Below are 12,467 nucleotides of genomic sequence, written 5' to 3' on the forward strand. Positions count from 1 at the left end.
TGCACTCTCAGATATTGGGAGAAGAACAAACATTACTCAGACTTCTTGGACTCTACACTTGTTCAATAGCATCTTCAGTCATCTTCAAAGACACTTTCACACCAAACTGCACACTCCAGTAAACAAGGCTCAGCATGCACTTCCCTAGTCTTTCATTAAACTCTTAGCGTCATCCACTTCAAGCTGAGCCTAGCAGGTCTTTCAGCACTACAGTACTGCACCTTCACCTTGCTGTTTCCACTTGCATTTTCCATCTGCCCTTCTCATTCAGTACTATCTAGGCTATTTCTCTGCTGTTTACTGCACTCTAGCCCACAGAGTGGTCATAGAACAGCACACCTCACATCAGTCCAAACCCATGGTGTGGGCTCAGTCCTGCAGCTCTGAACTTCTGCACACTACCACAGCAACTCCTGGAGCAGCCTGAGAACACACAATAGGCCAGGGAATTGTAGCTCCCCACTTCATACACTTACTGAGCCTTCAAAGCTCTTACCTTGAATATTGCCTTCATCCCTGCTATCACATCACAGCCCAAGCACACACAGACTGGCATGTCTTTGAAAGCAGAAGTGCCCAGGTTCATCTCATGCCCAGAAGCACATTCCATAGAGTCCACATTACATAGCTACTGCATGAACAGACTCAAACTAGCACAACTTCTGCCTCATCTGATCTTTAATTCCAGTACAGACACTGATCTGTTCAGCATTTGGCTCACTAATCTTCCACTTCATGGAGGCACAACACAGGGTTTGCCATTATATGGTTTACAACTTTGTGTTTCCTCTCATTTCTTTCAGGGCAATTTAGTTTCTCCACAGGCTTTTCCTCAAGCTATAACTAAAACAGCATGTACTACCAGTGCATGAATATAATGCTTAGACTGCCATCAACAGAGAAATCCTTGTGCCCCATCACAACAGGGAATTTTAAACTGGGGAAAACAGGAATTCATACCAATGAAAAACTTCATTTTTTACTTTTAACATATCCTGTAAGTTGCAGCAGACAAAAAGAGACTATATGGATACTGAGGTAAACCTGTCTCTAAGAAAGACACTCTCATTTGAAATTCATACAGACTTCCAGTAAGTTATAAAAGAAAATAGAGACAGAAAATGTTAAGATACAAACAAAAGGTTCAATATGAAAAGAATCAACCAAGCCACGCAGAAAACAAACACCTGCCTACACAGAGGCACAAGTAACACTGACACAGGAGGACACGGAATCCTCTGCAGATCAGAACTTAATTAGAGTACAAACTAAATTTAAAACAGTGTTAGTCTATTACAGGGCATGATGTAGTACAGAAATCCCAGAAAGTACATTTTTACTGGCTACTAAAATAACACAGGGAAGAAAAGCTAGGTTGGCAGTATGAAAAGGGAAGGGAGTGAGGTCTGTATTATAACCAGAGCATGAAAGTACTACTAAAACCCAAGACAGGTTAGATAATGCCAACATGAGGCACTGGCAGTAAGTGCTAAAGCATCAAAATTTATTAAGTCAAATAATATACAAGGAAGTTACTGAAACCAGATCAATCTCCCAATACATCTTAACAGCTACATCAGAACCATCTACTGTTACCTTCCCAAGGTGACTAGCTGAGTGAGCAAAGCTTTTTGTTCTTCTTGTAATGTGACTAACTCAGCAAAGTAAATAAGAGAACAGAGGTTTAATTATGGAGTTCTCTTTCCCTTCCTTAACACAGACACATCTCTAAGAACTACTAGGCAAGGCAGAGATGTCCCAGGGAATAAAAAAAATAGTTAAAGGCAGACACAGTTCTATTTTTATTATGTGTGTGAATTTTAGGTGCTTATCTCAAAAGAGGAGAAGATTCTCTACAGTGAAACTTGAGGATGAGTCTTACTTTAGGTAACAATCAACAGAAATCAGCAGGTGACAGAAGATAATCTGAAGAATCACTTTCTCTTCAGCATGGCAGCAATACTAGTGAGCATTTCTAGTATCATTCCACAGCACATACCAAAACATAGTATTAGTACTAGAGTGTTTCCAAGCAAGTCCCATTCACAGTCCTGGGAACTTCACATGGCTATTTTTTTTTAATGACAGCTTTCTGTGTTTCCACCTTGTACATGCAGCTCTTCCCCAGACTGATACTGACAGTATTTATGTTAAAATATCATGCTTGCAGCAACTCATATTCCTATGGAGAGTATAGTAATTTCAGAATTAAAGGTAGGAAAAAAATGTTGAACTAAAAGCAGATTATCATAGTGAGAGTCATCTTGAACCAGCAAATTTGAGTTCCTATTTCTACTTCTGCTTTAGCCCTTTTGTGTGATGCTGAGCAAATAAATTAATCTTTGTCAATCCACCTCCTCTCTTGCCCTTTTGTCAGCTTGTCTATTTAAATTGTAAGCTAAGAGGCATGGATTTTCTGCTTAGCCATCACTAGCTAAGCACACTGGACCCTTGATCTCTGTTGGTGTTTCTAGGCATTACAACAATGCAGTGAAAAAACTGAATGCATCAAAGGTGGATATAATGTGCTACTGGATGTCATCACTTAACAGATCTGAAGCACTCTCCAGGTGTCTAGCATAACACAGTTCAGCACAAAACTCTGCTGCTCAGATGAACTTGGGTTCTCTCTGTTTAGCTTCACCATAAATAATCTTTAAATAATATGGCTTTAAGATTATAACAAGTCCAGATACAGACATAGGAGCATTAACTCCTGTTGGTCACTGTGCGAATGTTACTTGACCCTTGCAGATTTTATAGGTTGCTTCACCTCGCTACTGTGCCTTCTACTTTCACCAACTGCTTCCCAGTAGCCATGCCAGTTTACAGAGCATCCTTCCTTCCCCACATACTCTTTTGTGGGTAAAGGGCATGGAAAGCTGGTACATATCAGGCATAAAATGCCCACTTACTGCAATATTCCTTACAAACAGCAGAACAATTGGTAGTTGGTACCTCTTTGCAGCTATGTAATACATAGGGCAGATTTTAGAACATTAACTTTGTTAAACCAAATAAATGGATTTTTCTTCTTTCAGTTGAGTTCCCCTTTCAGCTGTACTATTCAGGTTTTACAGGGGAAGAAAACAGAGTTCACGTGACAGAACGGCAAGGCAGAAAATCAACAGACTTGGCAGAGTATTGCAAGTGAATGCTGCATCCCACAACATACTCCACAATTTACTACCTACTTAGAATGTTACAGTGGGCCCGAGGAACATTATTGATATATTTTTGTACATCCCAGTCACAAATCCAAGTGGTCAGAAGTAAAAAAGAAAGAGAAAAAGAAACTGGCAAAGAGTTTAGAGAAGGACCAATTTAAAAATAACTACAATTACATGCTTAACTGGAAATAAGACTTTGTGCATTAAAAAGTTCTGATTATAGAAATGAGTCTTACAGGCCCTGCTAGAACTGGAAACACACACTCTCTCACACCAGCAGGAAGTGAAATACCCTTTGGAAAAAAGGGAACATGACTCTTTGAAGTGCTACCCAGAGACAAAAATAATCAGCAGTAGGACTGTAACAATAACTACAGGGAGCCCAGACCCTGACAAGCTTAGAAGAAGGACACTCAGCATAAAGTGTCAATAATCTTCATCCAGGTGTTTGCCCCAGCCCACTCTTTAACCCCTCTCTCACCTTGCAGTAGATGGCAACTCCAGATTACAGTCAGAAAAGGGAACAAGAAAGCAAATAAATTTGATTTGAAACTATCTAAAATAAAATTTTAAATGGTAGATGCACAATGTTGCTCATAAATTTAAAATCTCAAAAAAATACCTGGGACCTACAGTGATGACCACAAGATATGTGGTATGTTACAGGGGCTCTGCAACTCCTCACTCAGTATCTTCTAGCCTCACTTCCTGGATTTGAAAGCAGAAAACCATATTCCTTGGGGATAAAACTTGGGCCTTCCTGCTGCTACTCCAACAGCTTGGATCCAAATTCTGCTTGAAGAAAATGAGTGCAGCACTACTGTTTGGTGAGCAGGCAGAATTTAAGATTCAAGGCAGTTTAAATCATTCATTATTTAAGATAATGGAAAAGTTCTCAAGTGCCAAGCTGATGAAATATCTACCAATTAGCAGAATTAGTACTTGAAATAGAAGCAACACTGCAAAATTAAAACCAGGAATGCTTCAAATAAAATTTTGAAAGGAATTTGCTAGAGGGGAAGGTCACATCCATGGAAATCTATCAAAACCACCCCAGTGTGGATGAACTAGTATTGCAATTAAAAAAAAAAGTTTCTTTCCGGTCCTCCCCTCCTGATTTAAACTTCTCCCCTGCATTCCAAAATGGTCTGATACAAGTAAAATAAATGTATCCCCATTGCCTTAGTGCTAAACTTTCTTCACCAAAGGATTTGACCCTACTGCTAGAGAAACAAAAATTGTGTCTTTTTTTAAATGTATTAGCTCAACACAACTCACACTAGATGCTCATATCAGCACGTATGACTATTAAATCATTCCTCTCTCATTTATGCTAAGTCAGCAAGTACATACTGTACCTTGCACCAGAAATTCACATTTTCATGGGGTTATTGGGAATAATGCATGAGAAAGATGCATATGTCTCACTCAAGCTTGTAATAGAAATTCCTACTATCTTTGTCAAAGAATGTGGAATTCTAGCACAGACAGCTCTGAATACCAGCCAAAAAAAGGGGGAATTTACCTTGAACAGAAAGTAAAATAACTCAAACTGGTGTTGCTTTTTTCTCAATGTCTTTAAAGCCATGAAGTTTTACACTAGTGTAATAATCTATTTGTGGAAGAAATACACTTTCCATTCTTATCTACTTTGAGGATATCTGTGAAACAGTCTTATGGTGCATAGTCACCCAGACCAGATAAAACCAATGAAGATACTGAAGCATTTTCTCTCAAACCTCCATAAAGAGCTGATTTCCAAGAAGATTATAGGAGACAAACAGAAAACTCAACAATCAAACAAACCAGTCTTCTTATCTGGAGGAAACATGAGAAACAGCCTAACCAGATTGCATGTGGTCAGCAGCAGACTACAGTTAAAACTACAGCATGCAGTGCTTATTCTAAACCTGCATCTGATGTAGAATAATTTAAATAGGAAGTGGGAGTGAAAAGGATACCACAAAGCTGAAAATTGGCTGGTGTTCAAGCCACGGTATTCGTGCTCTGCACTACTGCACAATGGGCAGAAAATCATCGTTTGCCACAAGTAAGACCAGAAGCTCTTACCTCAACTAGACACTGGCACAAGTTGTTTGTCAGAGCTGTACAGGGTGACAAAGCGAGTGGAGCTAAAATTACAAGTTTCCTGCATAAGGAACAATGCATGACAAGTGTGCTGGTCACAATGGTGAAGCCACCAACCAGACAGTGACCAGCACAACAACTGTCCCAGCAGCCACTGGGCCAGTACTGCACAAACAAGCAAATAGACATGGTAAAAGTCTACACTTCTCATGGAATGCAGCACCCTTTACAGTAGGGCAAAGAAAGAGATAAGCATGTAGACACAGCAATCCTACAACAGAAGTGTTAAGGATGTCCTACAAACACACACTCTGTCTTGCCCAAGCTTAGCAATAGGGGAAAACAACTTTTACTTTTAAAAGTCTGTATTACTGAGTAGAAGAGTAACTCAAAACAGGAGCTTTAATAAGAAATACATGATTTATTTCTGAGTTTTAACAGTTACAGAAATGAGGACTCAAAATTCATACCTGAAGGTAGACATCATTTAGGGAAATTGGGAAACTTAAATACCTCTTCTGGGGGCCCTCAGCCCATGAACATGAACAATGCACCTGATGGACAACACTGGGATTCACACTGCAAAGCCAGACTGCTGTAACACTTTGGAGGAGGGAAGTTGCATGCAGACTCTTGACTGCAGGTCTCCAGTGTCCTGCAGAAGCAGTGGTTTCCAGAGGACAATCTCATTCACCACGAACAAGAATGCCATGCTCCCTAATGTATCTTCCACTTTATCAAAGTATTCAAGTACACATACCAGAAACAACATATATGGCAAAGGGCTGAAGAAAAGTAAATCCAGAATTATCCTTCTCGCAGAGGAAGACATTGTGTACTCCATGAACCAAATACCACAAGCTTTCTATAGAGCTGGAAGGTTCTAACATACGGGGTCTCCAGGTAACTACGTTACCAGGAAGCTGTGCATCAAGATTTATGTGTACCTCCTTCGTCCATTTTTAAAATATTTTAACCCAAGATGTGACACTCCAGAAGGCTTGTTAGAAATCAAGAATCCCAAGAAGAAAGCCATTTTTTTCTCTAGATAGGTAACAAAACTATGTGGACATGTTGATACCTGCTGTTTTTCCAATTACTTCTCCTCTGCCTCATTGGGATTTTGAAGCAATCACCTGTTGGTTTTCATTTCACAACATTTGGAATAATCCATTCTTATTCCAATGGAATTCCACTGTAATGTTTTAAATATCAACAGATGCAACAACTTTAAAACACTTGCTGTAGTAGTCTTCATATGTTCAATGCATTTCTATATAAGAAGTAGGCTAGTGCAATAGCCAAAAGCTCACTCCCTTGCAGGCACATTTCAAAGACAAGAATCCTAGGGCAGGAACAGCATTTTCACAGAGTGTTTTGGTCAAAAAAATAAACTCCAAAAACTGAATGTCAATAGGGCAGAATACTGCAAAACTGTGAGAATGCATATTTTATTAGACCAGTCCCCAAAACAAACACAACTATTCTGAAAACACCTCTTTTTCCAGCAGCCTGCTTGTACTGTGAGCCCTCTGGGAACAAAGACTCATTAAAATGGAAAAGGGCTCAGAGAGCAAGAGAGAACAAGTATGCTGGTCCTACAGTGTGAATGTCAGCCCCCCAGCATGGGAGAATGAAGACTGCCCACAGTGCTAAACCAGGAGATTAACTATTTCACCTCAGAGTTGTGGAGAAAGGTTTGGACTTCAAAGGAAAATGCAAGCAAATAAACCCAACTCTTCTTTTCCATGTGAACGACAATTATCCTTCAGAACACTTAGGGGAGACCATGCTCTAGCCTGTAATTGTCTCTCTCCAGTATCAGATGGTAAAGGGCTGCTGCCTGCAACAACAGAGCCTTGGCAAGGGACTGTGTGACCTCCAGTAGTAAATGAAGACCATGCAACACGAAGAGTGACATTGAAGTGAGGAAAAAATAATTCCCTTCCAAAGGGAACAGCAGAGTGCCTCAACTTCAGGCACATGAACTGAACTTTTACACAATCCTCAGTTTTCATTCTGTCCAAACATGGACATTTGGAAGCTCCTCCTTCCCCACCCTTCTTTCCAGCTCAGCCTTCAGCATCTGTCCAATTGAGCAGATCAAGAAACTTGGGTCTGCTGGGTATATCATCACTCACAATTGCTCTGTGCAATTTTCACAGTCAGAAGCACTGAACAGACTAATTAGAGGCATGTGTTACAACTAAGCAAGTCCTTGGTCTTTCTAATTCAGTGTTGACCAGTTCTCCGTACATCACAAAGGGGGAAAGGAATTCCTGTTGCTACAACAGTGCACTTAGCTAGTTATGCATGTAAGGAGCACTAAGATCCCACCCAGGGTTCCATAACAGGACACTGATTATAGCAATCCCAGCCACAGGACAGGGCTGTGGTTTTACCCTGGAAGGGGACAGGCACCAGAGAGAGTGGCTGCCTTCTGTTGAGATGGTGGGAGAGACAGTGAAATGGCAAAGCAACAACTTACCTTCACTCCATCTGACTTCTTGTTCAGCAGGCTTTTGGCAGCTGTGGAGAGAAGCAGAAGGGGGTCAGATTTTGGTTTCAAGACTAACTTCTCTCTCACTCCCTCTCCCCCCCACTTCCCTCAAAAATTCACAAAACTTCAGAAGGACAACCATCCTGCTAATTCCTCTCTAGCAGCAAGAGACCTGGAAAACAAGACAAGTCACTCATCAAATTCATCCTGATAGCAGAGGGTCATCTATCCTATCTATTGTTCACCTATTCAGGCAAAATACTACCACCTTCACCACCTCAAGAAGACCAAGCCCCAAATAGTAATTTAGAGCTTCTCTGTCAATCCTCCACTCACACACTGCAACCCCATCCAGGAGTGTCAGCATTTACAGGGAGAAAACTTAAGAAACCTGTCCGATTTTTGCAACAGGATAAAGGCTGCAACTGTAAGTGCAGCCATTTATGTTGTTTATAAAGGGGATGCTGATAACACAAAAGCCTTCTAATTACTGTTATTTACAGTTTCTCTGGGGATAGCTGGAGAGCTAAGAGACCGAAAAAGTGCAAAAGGTAGCATCTGAAAACTGTTAAAAAAAGGAAGAATGGCAAAAGAGACAGGGAACTAGGCTGAATTTTTTTGTTGAAAGATGAAGATGCTGTGCTGTGCTCAACTTGAACTAGTGGCATTACTAATGAAAGGACGAGAATGGTAAGCACAGAGAGCCCACAACAAATGCCTGGCAGAAGGCACACTTGGGAGTGATGGAGGAGCTGCTCCATTTATTGCAGCAAAGTGGTACATTAACAATCACTGTCAACAGCAAGACCCCATCTACAACTCCAACAGATATAAACCATTCCTTGTCTACTTATGAAGAATCTAATCAGTTCTATCAACTTCTGTAAACAGCATGCAAGACAACTACTGTACCCACACATGCTGTGGCTCTCCTAAGCAGCTGCTGGGAGGCTTATGGGTCTGGGCAGCTGGATTTTAGGTGCAGCAAAGATGAGGCCAGAGAAAAGGCAAGTCCTAAGACAACGCTCACATGACTGTTGAAATGTTGGAAGGTTCCATTCCCAAACACATACCGACCAACTAGCACAGAGGGCTCAGTCTCTCTAGAAGCAGCGTTAGGCAAAAGAGGTTTTTTGTAATACCTAAGCAACTATTCCAATTTTACGTCAACCATATTTTCCACCCTGCCTTCCCTACAAGACCCTACAAACATGGATTAACTACACAATATTAGCTGAGTTGATGCAAATAACTACAGTATCTCCTCCCAACAAAGAGGTGGCACCCCATATAAGCTTACTAGAATAGTTGAATTGGTTTCCTAATTCTATTGTCTAATGCAAGTATAAAGCTTACAAATTTGATTTCGTAACAGCTCTAAGAAACCAAGAACATTGGAAGAACCTCAGGCAGAGGTTTTCTGAATATGATGTGTCAAAACACAGTGTTCCAATGTGTACACATGAAGGTGGGCAAAGCAACTCATCTGCCCTGCAACAGTCTCTTTTCTGAGTGTACACACATTAAAGCATTGCAAGACTGCAAGACAAGTAAGTTCTTGCCACCTTCAAGGCATGGAAAAGGGTAGCTTGATTCCACATGCAAATGAGAAGAAGAACAATGTGACTGTAGGGTCAAAAGGGGTCCAGCATTTATACCACACATGCATAAAGGCATCTCACACAACAACTGCCAAAAACAAGAAACTGCTATGAACTTACAACACTTCAGAAAGAGTAAAGGATTTTGCAACTTAACAAATATGCCAAATGGGACATCCTCAAAGTGGAAAAAAAAATACCAAAACTGCCGTAAGAGAAACAAAATAGTACCACCATATGTTCTGGGAACATCCCAGAGACAAGCAGGGAAGCAATGTTTTTCACACTTTTTGCAGTTTTCCCACAACCTCACATTTGTCTTTAAGGACAGAAGACAGCTAAAATCATGTTCTACAACTTTAAAGCAAATTCAGCTGAGAGTCCCTCTATGCAGCCTAGCACTATGTAATGTTGATCCATGTTCTCTGGTGCAGCCTGCCCATCCTGCCTCCTTCCCTGATTGTAGCTCTGCATGGCACACACTGCTCTCCCACAGGCCTGACAGCATCCCAGTACTGTAGAAAGAACCTTCATCTGTGGTGTATTTGGTATATGTGGTTTACAAACACTGTGGTTTATAAAGACAGCTGGAGAGCCCATGAAATGCATTTACACACAAAGATGACCCAAGACACCTCAGACACCAGGGAGGCATGCAGCTCCTACCCATAGATCAACTTGTACAAGTTACAAGACAGAAATAATAAAAGGGAATGCAAGAGGAATTTCTGCACAAGAAACAGACAGGACTTTCTGTAACAATAATCCTTTAAGAAGACAGGCAGATTAGCAAAGAGGCAACAGGAGGGGAAAAATCCAAAGACACATGCAGCAGATTCTTTACTGTTCCTGAAATGGTCTTGTACCAATGCTCCACGGTTTTCCAGGCATGAGATGCTAATATTATTTTTTTCTATCTTTCCCATCTCCTCTACATGTTAAAGGGATTAAATCTCTCTTCTCTTAACTTCTAGAGGTTAAGAGTTCTTCTAGAATAAAGAAACACATGCTGCTAACCCAGTAACTTAAAAACACAATTGTGTTCCTGGCCTAACAAGACACTCTTCAATTAATCTCTGAGGAGAAGCACAAAAGGCCTCTCCTGCACATACCCTCCCTCTTCCCACATTTCTCAGGTCTGGCCTCCATAGTAAACAGCCTGGGCTCTGGACCATGCTCCTGGCAGAAGCACAAATCCCTGAAGCTGAACTCATTAGCAGTAAACAGACACTCTGGATATAGCAGACCCAAGGGGGGACTTGGAAAGAGGAAATACTCCAAGGACAGGCGCACTGCCTTCCCCACTGCCAGCCCCACTCCTCCTCTTCCAGAGAGAGCAACCCTTCATCCAGCCTGTCCCTGGGGTTGCCCTGTCCTCAGCTGCCAAATCTCAGTTACATTTCTCACTTAAGGTTCCAGAGAGTTCTTTTTTGGGATGTACAAAGAACACTGAGGCTGCTTTTAGTAAGTCTGATTACCTTATGATGCTAGTCTAACAAGTTCTGGTTACTAAACACAAGCATTTATACCCAAAGAATTCTGGACTTTACTCAGAGTTGGTAAAATAAAAATTGTATCATACCAACACAGATTTTCCAATGACACAGAGTTGCAGCTAGTCATTCTCATATTCTCAATTCCAAGTCATATTAACTATTTCTCAACTCGATGTCACTTCTGGGGTCACCACAAAGGACCCAACAGTCAGAGTGCAGCCACAAGAGGCACTTCTGGCTACCATCACACACAATGCCCATGAATGCAGTGTAATATCTATTTATTAAAGACAAACACCACAATAAAAAGTATTCACAGAGTTTTCCTGAACTTCAGAGAGAGGAACATAGAAGTAGAAAAAATTATTCTATTAATTTACATGCACTTTTGATGCCAAATTAAGACTCTCTAGCTATAGTGATAAATGCTTAAATGCAGTAGTGAAATCCATATCACTCTAGGAAGGTGCTAAGTGAAATCCACTACTTTGCAGGTCCACACTGTTGCAGCCGACCACCATTCACTAAAACCCTTACTGTTTCTTAAGAGATTTAGTAGATACAGAGAAAACACTTTAAAACAACTTAATTTTTCATTAAATGTGACTTCATCTTCTGCTTGGGAAATGTGGTTTCCAGTGATGTTACATTTATTTAGTCAAAGCTCTGCAAATACCTTAATAATTTCCCCCCCTCCATATTTTCATACCTTTGGATTGCTACCAGGAGATACAAATTTCTGGTCCTGAATCAATATCTACCTAACAATACCGTAGAAACTTCACATATATTGCTCATTTCAGTTAAAGAACTTAAAATTCAGCCTGAGTATAAATATATATGTATATGCACACACACACACATACACACACAAAATAGCAAAAATTCAGTTTCACGCTTCTGGAAGGGAAGTATAACAAGTCAGTAAAATATTTCAGTACCACTTCAGTATTTGCATTATTTCCTCCTTCTTGCTCTTCAGTCAGCTAAAAAATTGTCTCTGTACAGGTTACACTAAATATGCACAGGCATATTAGGGCCTTCTTTACTTAGTTAGAAAGAACTCTGCTCCTTGAATCTGTTTCCAGCCTCTCTCAACCTCATCTATCTAGCAAAAACCCAAAGCTGCATGTTGGAGTGTTAATAAGGATCTGTAGAGACATTTAACAAATTCCAGTTATTGTCACACTCTGCCACAATAGCTCCTTCACAAAACTGACTTGAGCAAGCAGTGACAATAACCCAGAAAAAAGCTCAGCATCAGTTAAAAATAGAGATTTCAGGCATCAGGCTTAATTACCTGCAATGTGTGCCTTAGAATCTATTTTGAATACAGGACTTGTGCTGAACCATGCGGTAGAAGTGAATTTCACAGTGCGCACATTTGTTGAACAGTTCCCCAAATTAACAGTTGCAATCCACTTGGGAAAACAGTACTAAGAATTTCACATAGGCCACTTGTAAATTGTGTGTAAAAATTAGCTGATGGAGAAAAGACACTTGTCAGCATTTTGTGAAGATGGCTGCTCCTAAGAGCAGTTTTTTTCCATCCCTTCACTCAATTTATAGTAAGCTTATTTACAGAGTTTTATCTACATAAATGAGTCCAGGC

The 12,467-nt window shown here is 40.5% G+C and overlaps 1 protein-coding gene across 2 annotated transcripts in view; it reads right to left on the reverse strand.

The window, feature by feature from the left end:
* The window catches only part of CAMK2G (calcium/calmodulin dependent protein kinase II gamma), a 48,236-nt gene that overhangs the window by 20,736 nt on the left and 15,033 nt on the right, over positions 1–12,467 (reverse strand). For both annotated transcript variants that reach the window (XM_033065619.2, XM_033065618.2), the window contains exon 8: positions 7,747–7,787. In XM_033065619.2, the coding sequence (XP_032921510.1) occupies positions 7,747–7,787 (41 nt within the window). The remainder of the gene's footprint in view (positions 1–7,746; positions 7,788–12,467) is intronic.

Source organism: Catharus ustulatus, chromosome 8 (genome assembly GCF_009819885.2).
Source record: "Catharus ustulatus isolate bCatUst1 chromosome 8, bCatUst1.pri.v2, whole genome shotgun sequence".
In the NCBI taxonomy this organism is placed as follows: Eukaryota; Metazoa; Chordata; class Aves; order Passeriformes; family Turdidae; genus Catharus; species Catharus ustulatus.